Source organism: Rhinoderma darwinii, chromosome 10 (genome assembly GCF_050947455.1).
Source record: "Rhinoderma darwinii isolate aRhiDar2 chromosome 10, aRhiDar2.hap1, whole genome shotgun sequence".
NCBI lineage: Eukaryota > Metazoa > Chordata > Amphibia > Anura > Rhinodermatidae > Rhinoderma > Rhinoderma darwinii.
This window is the reverse complement of record NC_134696.1, coordinates 13,313,021-13,330,709: the sequence shown is the minus strand read 5'-3', so window position 1 is coordinate 13,330,709 and position 17,689 is coordinate 13,313,021. Positions and strand designations below refer to the sequence as shown.

Genomic DNA, 17,689 nt, shown 5'->3' with positions numbered 1-17,689 from the left:
GAAAAGAATTTGCGACTTGCTTTTTTACACAACCTCCACCATTTTTTACAAAAAAGTTGGCAGAGCTTGGTGGAAGGGGGTGGGGCCACCAGTGTCCTTACACATTTAATATAGTAAAGTATGATATAGTAATCTAGCGCAAATTTTCTCCAGCTTGCAGCTGAAATAGATTAGACATTCTGGTGCACAGACAGCCAGAGATGTGCTATTTTATTAAATGGAGTGCACCTCTTAATAAATTAAGCATATTTGACATCAGTGTTCTTCATATTAAGCAGGTCATATAAATTGGCAGTTTTAATAATTTCACCCATTATCTATTTTATATTTTGCTGCTCCTTATACTTACTTAAGGAGTTGTTCATGAGGTCCTCTGCACAGAATCCTGTCCTGTCCTGCATTACACAAACAGATTGATATGAATGGACACTGTGTAATGCTTAATTTTCCCTATGGTGGTGCTGCACCGAAATTAAACACTTACTGACAGATTTCTCATATATTACAGCTGATCGCTGGGGTCCCAGCAGTGGGACATTTTATGTTCTGTTTATTGTAAAGGGATACTTTGAACTAGTAGGAATTGTTCTTAGAGAAGAACCCTTACAGCCTGCTCATAACCATAATTTGAATAGAATAATATTTTACTCTGAATTTCTTGTTAAACAATTGGTTAATTTGTTGTTACAGCCGCTTTGTTTTTGGAATCTTTCCTTATACTGATAATAGTGCCGGGAACTAGTGTGATCATCTGGTACATCATGGGGTATTATGAGGCTTCTGGCTATTTGGATTATACTATAAACCTACATAAAACCTCAACAAGCCAAAGAAAAAAAAAAGTTTCCCACAAAACAAGTAGACAACCTATAAGCAAAATGCACAGGGAACATAGCACCCAAAGAAATATATATAACTCCCAAGTATTGTAAAATAAAAATATAGAAATCTTTCTTACATGATAAATATCAACAATACATGGCATCAAAATATATATATAGAAAAAAAACGGATAAAAAAAGGTAATATACTGAGAAAATATCAGTTAGGTAAAATGTTGAAATACCTAAGAGTTAACAGAACAACCCATCTCAAAATAGCGAAACCACCCCATACAAGAGGGTTTTCTCTGCTGGTGCTTGGGCTGTCTGATGAGCCTAGTTAGGCTCCACCTGAGACGGCTCTTTATATCAGGTGTGTGCTGTTCACACTGGGCGCTCAGTCTGGGGAAGACAGGCATGCTAGCCTGTGAGAGTCACCACCGTGTGAGGTAAAACTGAAGGTTTTGAGGTACAGGGCACAAGGCTCAGTGTCACGTAGTGAGGGACACTGAATGTGTTAGTTAGAGGCTGGACGGCCTAGGGTTTATTTTGTATGTTTATTGTTGTACCACTGATTGCTGTTGTGAAGACAATAAAGCTAGCTGCCCTTTTGGAGTGAACTTTCTATGTGTGCCAACCATCTCACCCGGGAGATGGCGATACCATGAGCTAAGTGGTCCCCAAGTTGTCACAATATATATATATATATATATATATATATATATATATATATAAATATATATATAAAAGAACCATAGGACAAAATAACGGCACCAGGACTTCCAGATAAATGAAAAAAGGGTGGATGTATTCACCTCAAGTGAGAAGCGATGTTTCGATTCGTCACAGAACCTTTCTCAGCTTGGGGAATGGTCAGACCTGGATTACACAAAGGCTTTCTGTGGAATATTGTCACTAACTGTACCCTATAGATGAGTAGATGAACTTAGATGTGATAGTTTACAGAAGGCTGGCCTTAGGGGTGTGCAACACGTGCGAGTGCACAGGGTGCTGCAGCCTCCTACCATGCAGGCCGTTTTAACTCTATATTCTCTAGGAAGCAGAGGCAGAGCAGAGGAGGGAGCTCCGCCCACAGTCCGTCCTGCAAGAAACCTGTGCAGCAAGGAGAGATGGTAAGTTCCTTTCTGTGTACATATGTCTGTGTCTATATGTTTCAGTATGTGCGTCTCTAGATGTGTATATATGTCTCTGTGTATGTGTATATTTTTCTGTGTGTGTGGGTGTGTATGTTTGTATGTATGTGTATGGTTATCACTGTGTGTTATCTGTGGTGTTACATAGGACTGCATGTGAAATCTACTACATTAGAGCCAGTACGCATCCAGCTGTCAAACATCAATTATCAGCCCAAATGGCTGCTGGACTATAATAAGGGGCTCTGCCCACTGGTTCCTTGCCTGAGCGTTGTTGTATACCCTAGTTTGTCTTGCAAATGGTCTCCCAGTGTTTTCCAGTTCCTTGTGTTACCCGTTCCTGCTGCCTGTACCCTGTATCCTGTGCTATCGTATCTACAAGTAAAAGTCAAATTGTGCCTTCCGCTGCATCCACGGTGTCACCTGCTATGAAAGTCAAGTCGTGTCTTACCGCTGCATCCACGGTGTCACCTGCTGTGAAAGTCAAGTCCTGCTTCCGCTACTGTCTACATTGCCTCAGGTACCCGTTCTGAACTATAGACATTGTTTTGTACCTTGTGGCCAGCTGCTACCCCGCTACGCAGTACGGCCCAGTGGGTCCACACCCCGCACCATGAGAGTATGTATACATGCCTCATGTGTGTGTGTATGTATACATGCCATGTGTGTGTGTGTGTGGGTGTGTGTCTGTGTGTGTACCTGTCCCGTGTGTGTATCTATACATGCCTCGTGTGTGTGTGTGTGTGTGTGTGTGTGTGTGTGTGTGTGTGTAAATACGTCCCGTGTGTGTTTGTATACACGCCCCCTGTGCATGTGTGTGTGTGTATGTGTCTGTGTGTATATGTATACATGCCTCATATGTGTGTGTGTGTGTGTGTGTGTGTGTGTGTGTGTGTGTGTGTGTGTGTGCGTGCTTGTATACATGCCTCCTGTGTGTGTGTGTGTGTGTGTGTATACATGCCTCATGTGTGTGTGTATGTATACATGCCTAATGTGTGTGTATGTATACATGCCTAATGTGTGTGTATGTATACATGCCTCCTGTGTGTGTGTGTGTGTGTGTGTGTGTGTGTGTGTGTATACCTGCCTTGTGTGTGTGTGTGTGTGTGTGTGTGTGTGTATATACATGTCTCGTGTGTGTATTTATACATGCCCCCTGTGTGTGTGTGTGTGTGTGTGTGTGTGTGTGTGTGTGTGTATGTATAAATGCCTCCCGTGTGTCTGTATGTATACATGCCTCATTTGTGTGTGTATATACATGCCTCGTGTGTGTGTGTGTGTGTGTGTATGCATGCCTCGTGTGTGTGTATACATGCCTCGTGTGTGTGTGTGTGTGTGTGTGTGTGTGTGTGTGTGTGTGTGTGTATAGATGGCTCGTGTGTGTATACATGCCTTGTGTGTGTGTGTGTGTGTGTGTGTGTGTGTATGTGTGTGTGTGTGTGTGTGTGTGTGTGTATACATGCCTTGTTTGTGTGGTGTGTGTGTGTGTGTGTGTGTGTATACATGCCTCGTGTGTGTGTGTGTATGTGTAGGTATACATGCCTCGTGTGTGTGTATGTGTAGGTATACATGCCTCGTGTGTGTGTATGTGTAGGTATACATGTCTCGTGTGTGTGTGTGTGTGTGTGTGTGTGTGTGTGTGTATACATGCCGTGTGTGTGTGTGTGTCTGTGTGTATACATGCCTCGTGTGTGTGTGTGTGTGTGTGTGTGTGTGTGTGTATACATGCCTCGTGTATGTGTGTGTATACATGCCATGTGTGTGTGTGTGCGTGTGTAGACCCTGAGCCTTGTGCCCAGTACCTCAAAACCTTCACAGCTTTACCTTACACAGTGGTGACTCACAGGCTAGCATGCCTGTCTTCCCCAGACTGAGAGCCCTGTGTGAACAGCACACACCTGGATTAAAGAGCAGTCTTAGGTGAAGCCTAACTAGGCTCATCAGACAGCCCAAGACACGGACTGTGTGTATGGAGTGTTACATAGGACTGCATGTGAAATCTACTACATTATCTGTACTCAGAGAGTTATCCCTGTGTTTTATCTGTGGTGTTACATAGGACTGCAGGTAACATCTATATTATCTGTACTGTGAACATATGTGTGTGTATGTACACATGTATGTATGTATGTATACATGCCGTGTGTGTATATATGTATACATGCCGTGTGTGTGTGTGTGTGTGTGTGTGTGTGTGTATACATGCCTCCTGTCTGTGTGTATGTATACCTGCCTCTTGTGTGTGTGTGTGTATGTATAAATGCCTCCTGTGTGTTTGTGTGTCTGTATGTATACATGCCTCCTGTGTGTGTGTGTGTGTGTGTGTGTGTGTGTGTGTGTATACATGCCTCGTGTGTGTGTGTGTGTGTGTGTGTGTATACATGCCTCCCGTGTGTATGTATACATTCCCCGTGTTTGTGTGTATGTATACATGCCTCATGTGTGTGTATGTATACATGCCGTGTGTGTGTGTTTGTGTGTGTGTGTGTGTGTGTGTGTGTGTACCTGCCGTGTGTGTGTGTGTGTGTGTGTGTGTGTGTGTGTGTCTTTATACATGCCGTGTGTGTGTGTGTGTGTGTGTGTGTGTGTGTGTGTGTGTGTATACATGCATCGTGTGTATGTGTGTATACTTGCCTCGCATGTGTGTGTGTGTGTGTGTACATGCCGTGTGTGTGTGTATATATATACATGCCGTGTGTGTGTGTGTGTGTGTGTACATGCATCATGTGTGTGTATACCTGCCTCGTGTGTGTGTGTGTGTGTGTGTGTACATGCCGTGTGTGTATATATACATGCCTCATGTGTGTGTGTGTGTGTGTGTGTGTGTGTGTGTATGTATACATTCCCCTTGTTTGTGTGTATGTATACATGCCGTGTGTGTGTGTGTACCTGCCTCATGTGTGTGTGTGTGTGTGTATATACATGCTGTGTGTGTGTGTGTGTGTGTGTGTGTGTGTCTGTATGTATGTATACATGCTGTCACAAAGCGGGTAAGTGGACCCACTAGGACGTATCGCCTTAGCAGGGAGGCAGCTGGCCAAACAACAGGAAACCCCAGCAATACAATGTCCCGCACAAGGGTACCTGAATAGTCCATATGGTGGACGCAGCTCAGGCACTGATGGAGATGGTTGCAGCAGATAACACAAAACGTGACGGATGACACAGGTGCCGCAGATTGAGCCAGACGTGGCGGATTCCTCTGGACGTGGCAGATGACACAGGACATGGCGGATTCCTCCAGACGTGGCAGATGAGACAGGACGTGGCGGATTCCTCCGGACGTGGCAGAAGACACAGGATGTGGCATGACTTGATAATGAAGGCACAGCACGGGAAACAGGAACAGGGAATAAGACACGGGTAAACACTGGAACAGGAAACAATAAGGGACCATTTGCAAGACAGACTGGGAAAACTAACAACGCTCAGGCAAGGATCAGAAGGCCTGGGGCCTTCTTATAGACCAGGAAATCGTGGCAGTTGATGATGATGACGATCTCCTTGGTGCGCGCGCTGGCACTTTAAGGACGGGCACGAGCGTGCGCGCGCACCCTACGGAACACAGCAGACCAGAGTAAAAGTGAGCGCTGGCGTCTCCTGGGAAGGAGATGGGGACCAGCGCTCACGGATCCATGGCTGCAGGCGGCGGGAGGTGAGTAAACCCGACGGCCCGCGCACATGGACACTACAATATCATTCCTCTTACGCCCTCTTACTTCAAATATATCAGAAGAACCGCTGGGAGCAACTGTGGAACTAGAAGTCTTGCTGTAGCGGTTCAGGACCACTAGCTTCAGGAGGGACACATGAAAGGAGTTGGGGATTCTGAGGTTAGGAGGCAGCCGCAGCTTATAGGAGACAGGGTTTATCTGTTGCAGAATCTCGAAGGGACCAAGGATCCTGGGAGCAAACTTGTATGAGGATACCTTCAAGCCAATGTTCCAAGAGGACAGCCAGACTTTAGTCCCCGGAAGATACTGAGGCGGCTCTCTTCTCCTAGTATCTGCTTTTCGCTTCATGCGATCGACTGCCAGTAAAATAGAGGACCGGGTCTGTTGCCAGATTTGCATAAAGTCCCCATAAGCAGAGTCAGCAGCGATTACTTGAAATGTGGTCGACACTGGGAGAGGGACTCTAGGATGTTGACTGTACACAATGTGAAATGGAGTGGAGGTGGTGGACTCACTTGTGTGGTTGTTGTATGAGAACTCGGCCCATGGAAGAAGCTGTACCCAGTTATCGTGCTGTGAAGAGATGAAGTGGTGGAGATAATTCTCCAAGATCTGGTTATCCTCTCAACTTGCCCATTGAACTGGGGGTGATAAGCTGATAAGCTGAGGAAAAGTCCAATCTAACAGGAGTTTACAGAGGGCTCTCCAGAACTTTGAAGTAAACTGAACCCCCCGATCGGGTGTAGAGGCAAGCCATGCAAGCGAAAGATGTGTAGAGTGAAGAGACTCGCCAGTCGAGGAGCAGAAGGTAGGCCGGTCAGCGGGATAAAATGTGCCATCTTTAAGAACCCGTCCACCACTACCCTGATGGTGTTACATCCTGTTCAGGGGGGAAGGTCTGTGACAAAGTCCATCGCAATGTGCTGCCAGGGGGCATTTGGCACAGGCAGAGGTTGAAGCAGGCCGGCAGGCTTGAAGTGAGTAACTTTGTTAGAAGCACATACCGTGCAAGAAGAGACAAAGTCCAGAACATCTTTAGGTATTTTAATTGTCTGTCTAATTTTAGGTCCTGATGGCCAATATGTTTTTATGATTTATTGTAATAAAGGATTCATATTTTTGCAAGATACAATTTGTACTTGGTGTTATTCTTCCCTTTGTGGAGGTGTGATATGTCCTCACATACAGTTATGGGTATTTAATGTCTATTTTCTTTTTGATATGTGCGGACGTTTACTATAACGTTTATCGTTTGGCTTGTCTCAGTATAGGTATTCATCTTTAGGTAGCGTTGGCCACCAGAAATGACGAGCAATAAGGTCTCGGGTTTTACAGACACCAGCGTGCCCAGCCTGTTTAGAACTGTGTCCCCAGCGGAGAATTCTTCTCCTGTTTGCCAACCGAACAAAAGTCCTCCCAGGAGGATTGTCTCTAACCTGCAGAGGAATAGCAGTGACAATTCAGGATGGGTCTATGATAGTCTGAAGGGACTCCACCGTGTCTTCCGTCTCAAACGATCTGGACAGGGCATCGGCCCTCACATTCTTGTCCGTGGGACGGTAGTGGAGCACAAACTGAAAACGGGGGAAGAACAGCGACCACGTGGCTTGACGGGGATTCAGTCGTTGTGCAGACTGAAGGTAGGTAAGGTTTTTGTGGTCGGTGAAGATCAGGATGGGATGAGCAGCACCCTCTAGAAGATGTCTCCAATCCTCCAGAGCCAATTTGATGGCCAGCAGCTCCCGATCTCCAATAGAGTAATTGCACTCAGCAGAAGAAAACAGTCTTGAGTAGTAGCCACATACTACTGCCTTTCCTTTGGAGCTCCTTACCAACAGAGGAGGCGTCCACTTCCAGTGAGAACTGCCGAGATACATCAGGATGATGGAGGATCGAAGCTGAAGTGAAGGCTTTCTTGAGGCTAATAAATTTCGGACTCTGCCTCTAGAGTCCACACCTTGGCGTTCACACGCTTCTTGGTAAGGGTAGAGATGGGAGCCGTCAGAGAAGAGAAGTTAGGAATAAACTGCAAGCAGAAATTGGCGAATCCCAGGAACCGCTGTATGGCCCTTAAGCCTTGAGGACGTGGCCACTCCAGGACAGCTTTCACTTTCTCAGGATCCATCTTGAGGCCTTGATCCAAGATGATGTAGCCCAGGAAGGGCAGAGAACTCTTCTCAAAGACGCACTTCTCCAGCTTGGCGTATAGATGATTCTCCCTTAATCGTAGTAGAACCTGACGGACATGCCTCCAATAAGTCGTCGGATCTGGGGAGAAAATCAATATATCATCGAGATAAACAACAACACAGACATAGAGGAGATCTCGGAAGATATCATTAACAAACTCCTGAAACACTGCGGGAGCGTTACACAGTCCGAAGGGCATCACTAGGTATTCGTAGTGCCCGTCCCGGGCGTTAAATTCCGTCTTCCATTCATCCCCCCTGGCGAATCCGGACTAGATTATAAGCCCCCCGCAGTTCTAGCGTAGAAAAAACTTTGGCTCCTCGTATGCGATCAAACAGCTCAGATATAAGTGGCAATGGGTATTTGTTCTTGACCGTGATCTGGTTGAGACCACGGTAGTCAATGCAGGGTCCCAGGCATTTAAATCTTTTGACAGAAGGAGGGAGCTTCCTCTATCACCCATCGGCGGCCCACAAACACAATCGCCGGCTGCCGATGGATTGCCATGGCATCCAGGAGCCTAACAAAGGCCTCCAGGCCTGCCCTGGCTATATGCGTATTAGACCGTGTCGGAGGCATGGCCCAATAGATTGCCTGTCAGTTTTACACTGGTAGACAATAATGCTTTAGTATACTAAGTATACCAAAGCATTATATAAGCGATCAGAAAATCACATGGTGAAGTCCCCTAGTGGGACTAAAAAAATTATTAAAAAGGTGAATACTAAAAATAAAATAAAACCATTTTTTTTCCCATAAAAAGTGGTTTTATTTAATAAAAGTGTAAAAAAAAAAACTTGAAAAGTACAAATATATGATATCACAGTGATTGTAACAACATGAAAAATAAAGTTAACACATTAATTCAACTGCATGGTGAACGCCGTACAGAACAAACACAAAAAACTACGGCCAAATCCCTTTGTTTTCCCCCTCCAAAAAACAAAATAAAAATTAATAAAGAAGTTCCACGTACCCCAAAATAGCAGCGCTGAAAACTACACCTAATCCCGCAAAAACAAGCCCTCATATGGCGATATCAACGGAAAAATAATAAAGTTACGGCTCTTGGCATGTGATGATGCATAAATGCAGTATTTTTGTTCAAAGGTTTTTATTGTGCAAACGTAGTAAGCCATAGAAAAACTATACATATGTGATATTGTCATAATTGTACAGACCTATAGATAAAGGTAACATGTTATTCATGCCGCATAGTAAATGGCGTAAATTTAAAAGGCGAAAAACAATGCTGGAATAGCTTTGGTTTTTTAATTCCCTCCCAAAAAAAAGTTAATTAATATAATATATGTACAAAAAATTGTGCCATTGAAAAATTGTCCTGCAAAAAGAAGACCTCATACAGCTATGTAGATGGAAAAATAAGAAAGTTCTAACTCTTGGAATGTAAAGATCAGAAAAATAAAAAAGAATGCTTGGTCATTAAGGCCAAAAAAGGCCGGGTCGTTAAGGGGTTAAAATATATTGAAGACGTTTGGATTGCTCTAGTTACGGCCCCATGAGCCTCCCTTCTTCTTATCTTTCCTCTTACCACAGGACCTCAGATGATTGCAGCCTTTACCTTCTTAAAAACATCGGTGTCATAGACCTATAAAATATTTGAGGATTATTTAATCTCTTTTTCAGGTTTTTGGGTATTGGAAACCCAATGTTTACATAGTTTGCTAGACGTGATGTAGACATATGTCCTTGTTTATAAACAAAATCTATGAGGGTTTAACATATTAGATGTTTCAATAGTCAAAATGTTTTTCTGCAGGTCATATTAATGGAGATACCTTGATTGACCTCAGTATTGGTTCCTTGGTTCATCATCTATATTCAGCTCGTGAGTTTTTCAAAAACATCATCGTGCTGAAGGCCAATAACAGATGCATCATGGAGCTGAAGAGATGGGTGGACGACCGTACGGGAGCATTTTATTGGGGCCACACATCAGCACTTCATCAAGAGAAAGAAGAAAACAGGTGACGTATTTGTCCAAATATCAAGAGAAAAACCACTGTCATTGTGATTGTTGCTTCTTATACAACAAATATAAAATGAAAACCTACAGAGTATGGGGTATAATTAACACACAGTAGTTTCTTTAGAAAAATACATCCTTTATTCAAAATACACAATGATTAAAAGATGAGTCATGCAAAGCATGAACAAGACGTCTCTCAGTGCAGAGAGCATATATATAAGCAATGTAAGAGACCATGGGATTGAGATATACAACAAGGAAGTGAAAGCAAACTGCAAAATGCATGTATCCTGTAGTCCAACTAATCCTTAAGTATAAGAGCAGCACAGTTACCACAAGTGTAAATATACACCTGATCACTTAGGTGGAGTGATCAATGTGGTGTGACAAGATATATAAGTGGACTAACGTAAACAGGAAGCATGTAAAGAAGTAACATACCCATGTGGCTCACTTAGCATGGAGAGAGACATCAGACCCGACGCGCGTTTCGGCGAAATGCCTTCGTCCGGGGGTGGCGTCTCTACAGTGGGAACCTCCATTTACATTCAATTCACCCAATCAGGCAGAATGAGGGCGGTCCTATTCAGGCCATGTATTTGCCTGTATTGGCGTCATACGGCAGGTTTAGAGATGGCTGACGGCACACTCCCGGTCACGCGTCATCAAGGTGGGCGGCGATCGACGACGTATGACGTCGCGAAACCACGCCCACCGAGATAAAGACACACGAACCACAAGATAGCCCAGCCACTCCCCCCGACGTAAGCACACGGCTCAGCATGCCTGGATATACAAGTAAGTATAAATAAAGATATGCCTGATTGAATTATGTCACATAGAGGGAAAAAATGTACGATTTTTTGCACGGGTACAATGAAAAAATAGCAATTTAGTGACAACATTATAATTGTAATTATAAAGATATACAGAGCACATGATTTAAAAAGTGGTAAATATAAATATATCATATTAGTGTGATAATAGAATAAACCAGTGATATTGGGAAAGGGGAGGGGGGAACATATGTAATGTGCATTTATATATATAATATAAAAGGTGAACAGAAATATATTAAATACTAAAAATATTGCGTGAATTCATATAAATAAGTCAAACATGAAAAAAAAAAAAAAAAATATATATATATATATATATATATATATATACATACATATGCAAGGGGTAATTAAATAAACAGACATGCATATATGGTGCAAGAATATCTGAAAAAAAAAAAAAATATATATATATATATGTACAGTGAAGGAAATAAGTATTTGAGCCATTGCTGATTTTGTAAGTTTGCCCACTGTCAAAGACATGAACAGTCTAGAATTTTTAGGCTAGGTTAATTTTACCAGTGAGAGATAGATTATATATTTAAAAAAAAAGAAAATCACATTGTCAAAATGATATATATTTATTTGCATCGTGCACAGAGAAATAAGTATTTGATCCCCTACCAACCATTAAGAGTTCAGCCTCCTCCAGACAAGTTACACGCTCCAAATCAACTTGGTGCCTGCATTAAAGACAGCTGTCTTACATGGTCACCTGTATAAAAGACTCCTGTCCACAGACTCAATTAATCAGTCTGACTCTAACCTCTACAACAGGGGTCAGGAACCTTTTTGGCTAAGAGAGCCGTAAACGCCACATATTTTGAAATATAATTCCGCGAGAGCCGTACAATATGTTTAAAGGGCCATTGACAGATCAATCGCTCCAATGTTCACTTAGTACAGCAAGGAATGCTCCTCCCTGCTGTATAAAGCCACAACTGGACTGAAACAATGGTAATTAGCAGTAAAAAAATTAAATAAATAACTTACATTGTGAGCTTGCGATGCATGACATCAGTCCAGCAGTCTGGCTTCTTCTTTTTCCTGCGCATGACTGGAAGCTGGCATTCTTCCCACCTGATGTTGAGAGAATGCCAGCTTTGAGGCATTCGCAGAAGAAAGAAGCTGGAATGTTGGACATGTCACACAACGCATTGTCAGTTATGTCAATTATCTATTTTATTATTTTACAGCGAATTATTGTTTAGGTCCAGCGGTGGCTTAGTGCAGCAGAGAGGAACACTCCTTTGTGTACTAAGTGACCGCTGGAGCAATTGTATCTGTCAGTGGCCCTTTTAAAAGTGTTGGTCTTACAGAAAATGAACAAAAAAGAGAGGCTCAGACCCATCTGGGAGACCTCCAGAGCTGTAATAAAGCGCTCAGAACAGATTTTTGCCCTGATAGTGGTCCTTTAAATCAGTTTCTTATGCCCACAAGAGATTAATTTAAAGCCCCCAAGAGTGTAATATGGGTGGCAGATGTTTTTTAAGGCCATATTTTTTTTTTTTTTTGGGGGGGGGGCTATATTATGGATTATGTGGGATTATTTTCAGGGGTGAAGTGGGAAGGGGGGGTTGGTGGGACACACTGTATTACACAGCCCCTTTATTGATGCAGCTCACTGCTGCTGACCATGAGGCTGTGTAACAATTTCCATGTTATAATGTTCACCTTCAAAGCAGCAGCACAGCCAGGGGTTTCTGGAACGTCCAAGGGAGACACAAGGGAGGAGGCAGATGCCGCTTCACTAGGGGACGCAGGTGCGTGCTTGCAGACGGCGCGGCTATGCAGGGAGTTATGGGAAATGTAGTCCATGCTCCCTGCCGCTCACCACTGCCGCCAATGCTTATCAGGCCATCAAAGAACTACCGTATATGTCGGCGTATAAGACGACTGGGCGTATAAGACGACCCCCAACTTTTACCCTTAAAATATAGAATTTAAGATATACTCACCATTTCGTGCAGGAGCGCTTCACTATGGCCATCGGCGGCAGGACCCAGGACTCTCTGTCTCTTTGAATTCGCGCATGCGCAGATAGGCGAGGTACATGATGGGGTTAATTACTATTAATGTGAGGAACATGGAGGGTAAATTCATCGCACCTCGCGCCTCACATTAATAAGTGAATAAAAGCCGTGTTTATTTCATTTTTTTACAGCGTACACATCATAAATGATGCATAAACATTGTTGTCCGCGCCATTACTGAATGTGTGTATTTTATGTATTGAGACTTATTTTAATGTTTATTGTAAAAAAGGTGAATGTGTATTTTTTTTTACATTTAACATTACTTTGTTTTTACTTTATTTTTAAACTTTAATGTACTGACATATATCAGATATGTGCCAGTACATTAACCTGTGGACAGATAGCACACAGGCTGTTGTTAGGACATACTTGGGTATATCCTAACAACAAGAGATATGGTCAGACAGCCCTGGGGTCCGTCAATAGACCCTGGGCTGTCTGCCCATATATGGTATGGCCCTCGATCGCGTCACAGGAATTCCCTGTGATGCGATCCAGGGGCATCCCCCCTTCTCACTTTCCCCTGAATGCTGCAGTCAGCTGTGATCGCAGCATTCACGGGAATAACGGCGGAGATGAGAGGTTCTCTGATCTCCGGCGTTATAGAGCGGGGCTGCGGCTGTGTAATACAGCCATTGCCCCGCTCCTGACAGGAAGTGCGCGCGCGGTCAGCATGAGGAGATGCGGCCGGCGCTGCACTAATGAGCGGCAGTTCAGGCACTGAAGACAACATGGGGGTGCTTTGTAGCGCGCCCGCCATGTTCTGTCTTCAATGCCGCAGATCATTAGTGCAGCGCCGGCCGCATCACATGATGCTGACCCCGCGCGCATATGTCAGGACTCAGGAGCGGGGCTGTGGCTGAATTACACAGCCGCAGCCCCGCTCTCATAGTCATGTGTACTATACTGAGCTGTGCGGCTGCAACGTGCATCCCTCCCATAGACAGGTAGGAGCCCTGTCTGCGAGCCAGATACGGCCATCAAAAGAGCCATATCTGGCTCGCGAGCCATAGGTTCCCGACCCCTGCTCTACAACATGGGCAAGACCAAAGAGCTTTCTAAGGATGTCAGGGACAAGATCATATGAACATCTGGATGATTCTGAGAGTGATTGGGAGAAGGTGCTGTGGTCAGATGAGACTAAAATTGAGCTCTTTGGCATTAACTCAACTCGCCATGTTTGGAGGAAGAGAAATGCTGCCTATGACCCAAAGAACACCGTCCACACTGTCAAGCATGGAGGTGGAAACATTATGTTTTGGGGTTGTTTCTCTGCTAAGGGCACAGGATTACTTCACCGCATCAATGGGAGAATGGATGGAGCCATGTACCGTCAAATCCTGAGTGACAACCTCCTTCCCTCCACCAGGACATTAAAAATGGCTCGTGGCTGGGTCTTCCAGCACGACAATGACACAAAACATACAGCCAAGGCAACAAAGGAGTGGCTCAAAAAGAAGCACATTAAGGTCATGGAGTGGCCTAGCCAGTCTCCAGACCTTAATCCCAACGAAAACTTATGGAGGGAGCTGAAGATCCGAGTTGCCAAGCTACAGCCTCGAAATCTTAATGATTTACAGATGATCTGCAAAGAGGAGTGGGCCAAAATTACATCTAACATGTGTGCAAACCTCATCATCAACTACCAAAAACGTCTGACTGCTGTGCTTGCCTACAAGGGTTTTGCCACCAAGTATTAAGTCTTGTTTGCCAAAGGGATCAAATACTTATTTCTCTGTGCACAATGCAAATAAATATATATAATTTTGACAATGTGATTTTCTTCTTTTTTTTCTATATAATCTATCTCTCACTGGTAAAATTAACCTAGCCTAAAAATTCTAGACTGTTCATGTCTTTGACAGTGGGCAAACTTACAAAATCAGCAAGGGATCAAATACTTATTTCCTTCACTGTATATGTGCAGGACTCAATGTGAAAAACTAATACATAAAAATGAAATAATGTAATGAAAAATACATATAGATAGTATAAATGCATGTACTATAAAATAGTGATAGCGTATCAAAATAACCACAATGTGTATCAAAGTGAAAAAAGTGTGTGTGCACGGTAGAATCTAAAATAGATTTTAAAGAATAATGTAAAATCATATATGAGTGCATATAGCAAATATATATAAATATACACATATGGACATTTAGCAATTATACATATATATAATAATAAACAAACATATATCAAAGTAAATATATTAATATACAAACATATAAAAGAACATAAATAAATATGCATGTTGCTCCACAGAACATTATTCATTGTATTCATCAGTTGTCTTCATTAAGATATTCATACTTCAATTATTACCCATTATAGTGACGACATAACTATCTATAATAGAACTGAAAAATGGAGGACAAATTAGTGACGTTAAAATTTTAAAATAATAGGTACAAAATACATTTATAATTTTTTTGAAAAATGACCCACTGGAGGTCAATGGTCAGAGAAATGGAGCAAAATTTAAATTTTCATTTAGTCCAAAGGGACGTAAGGTCCCCAGAGTCCAGATCCACTTAGATTCGCATTGTGTCCGTTTTTTAGACGTTTCACCTTTTCGGATGTTAGGTTCGATACAATCGATGCCCCTAACTTTCAATTTCGTCGGGTCACATGAATGGCATGTTTTAAAATGTCTGGCTACAGGTTTTAAAGTTTCTAATGTTTCTATCTCAACTGCTCCCAAAATGTCTCTTACATGTTCTCTGACTCGAACCTTGAACTCTCTTGAGGTGAGACCAATATATATTTTGGGGCAAGGGCATGTAGCGTAGTACACTACTGCTTTTGTTGAACAAGAAATAGAATGGGTAATGGTGAACATTCTCTTACCTGCTGAATCAGTAAAGGAGGTTACCCTCACGATATTAGGGCATGCGACACAACGTCCACATGTCTTACAGCCCCACTTCGGGCCTTTGGTACCAAATGGGAACTTCGAGTTGTTACGTTGGTAATATCTCTTAACAAGGTAGTCTTTACGATTTTGTGACCGTCTGGCAGAAATACTTGGGTACTTAGTGATGTATTTTTCGATTGTGGGATCTGTGAGTAAAATTGGCCAAAATTGTTTCATTATTTCTTTCATTTGAAACCAACGTGAATGGTAATTCGTTGTAAACCTTACCTGCACTTCAGACTTGTTTTTCGGTTTAGGAAATAAGAGATTTTCTCTCGGGGTACTTTTAGCACGATTGTACGCTTTTTTAATAGACCTTTTACTGTATCCACGGGCCAAAAAACGGTTTGTGAGGTTTTTTTTTTAAATTATAAATGTATTTTGTACCTATTATTTTAAAATTGTAACGTCACTAATTTGTCCTCCATTTTTCAGTTCTATTATAGATAATTATGTCGTCACTATAATGGGTAATACTGGAAGTATGAATATCTTAATGAAGACAACTGATGAATACAATGAATAATGTTATGTGGAGCAACATGCATATTTATTTATGTTCTTTTATATGTTTGTATATTAATATATTTACTTTGATACATGTTTGTTTATTATTATATATATGTATAATTGCTAAATGTCCATATGTGTATATTTACATATATTTGCTATATGCACTCATATATGATTTTTATGCATTATTCTTAAAAATCTTTTTTAGATTCTACAGTGCACACACACTTTTTTCACTTTCATACACATTGTGGTTATTTTGATACGCTATCACTATTTTATAGTACATGCATTTATACTATCTATATGTATTTTGTATTTTTCTTTTTTTTTTTTTTTTTTTTTTTAAAACAGGCAGCACTCAAAATGTTGTAGCAAAATTAGAAAAGGTGCTTTATTCCATCAATCCAATGCAGCAACGTTTCAGCTCTTCAATAGAGCCTTTTTCAAGCTTGAAAATTGCTTATATATATGCTCTCTGCAATGAGAGACGTCTTGTTCGTGCTTTGCATGACATCTTTTAATCATTGTGTATTTTGAATAAAGGTTGTATTTTTCTAAAGAAACTACTGTGTGTTAATTGTACCCCATACTCTGTAGGTTTTCATGCTCAATGTTAGGGTCAATGCACCAAGACATACTTGGTTTAAACATGTTTTTGTCTTTACACGGTTTATGATCAGAAACTCTACATGTATGTTGACAAGACTTTCCGGAACGTACCAATTGGTTTTTCTTACATCAAATATAAGGGGAGATGGGGCAAAGATCCAGGAAAAGGTTAAAACTCAATTCAAAAGTACAAATTGTATTACCCACTGAGTTCAATATACTTATCCATAGCGGGCGATCTTATACAAGTTAATTCTGGAAAGGCGCAGTATAAGCCTGACACTTGGTGTAACAGTCTTGGATGATTTCAAGCTTTACCTCTAGTATTGCAAGTCAATAGTCCAGTGCTAAGTACCGAGCCACCATGTTGATGTTGACTGTGGGGACAATCACTTTCCTTGAATTTTTTTATTTTCCAGTGATCAGTGTCAGGACCAGGAAGCAAAACTGAGATCAGCCATTCAACATGTTGTGAAACACGACCCGGAGAAAGAGAATATGACAGAGCCGCTGGTCTTACCACCAGCCGATTGTGTCATCAGTGCTTGGCTTCTGGAGGTTATCAGCAAAGATCAAGATGATTATATCAGATATCTGAGGAAGTTCTCTAGGTTGCTGAAACCTGGAGGACACCTCATATTAACTGGGGTATTAGGTACAACATATATTACAGTCGGAAAAGACAAGTTCCATACTTTCACATATGATGCGGATTTTGTCAGGAAAGTTCTAGTTGGAGAAGGTTTTATCATTGATTACTGTAAGGTCAAGGAGAGAACGGCTGTTAGTGACCTTATTGACTATAATGCCGTCATGAGTATTGCAGCTCACAAGGAGATGTAGGTTGAATATTACAAAGTTTACATATCATTACTTCATATCTTAAGCTAAAAAAAAGATCTAATAATCAAAAAGAAGCTTCCTTAGTGCAGTATAG

At 42.0% G+C, this 17,689-nt stretch overlaps 1 protein-coding gene across 1 annotated transcript; it reads left to right on the top strand.

Annotated features, from left to right (window-relative positions):
• The first annotated feature begins 1,651 nt into the window (after positions 1-1,651).
• On the top strand, positions 1,652-17,595 carry LOC142662364 (nicotinamide N-methyltransferase-like). The gene is made up of 3 exons (XM_075840591.1): positions 1,652-1,693; positions 9,601-9,827; positions 17,172-17,595. Exons 1-3 carry the CDS (start codon positions 1,652-1,654, stop codon positions 17,593-17,595), a joined length of 693 nt encoding a protein of 230 aa, XP_075696706.1.
• Positions 17,596-17,689: the final 94 nt, after the last annotated feature.

Bases quoted from the DNA above. Each gene is read 5' to 3' on its own strand.
- LOC142662364 (XM_075840591.1), top strand. From the start codon at position 1,652: ATGTTTCGATTCGTCACAGAACCTTTCTCAGCTTGGGGAATG. The intron at 1,694-9,600 runs GTCAGACCTGGA...ATGTTTCAATAG, and splicing joins CTTTCTCAGCTTGGGGAATG to TCAAAATGTTTTTCTGCAGG. The intron at 9,828-17,171 runs GTGACGTATTTG...TTTATTTTCCAG, and splicing joins CAAGAGAAAGAAGAAAACAG to TGATCAGTGTCAGGACCAGG.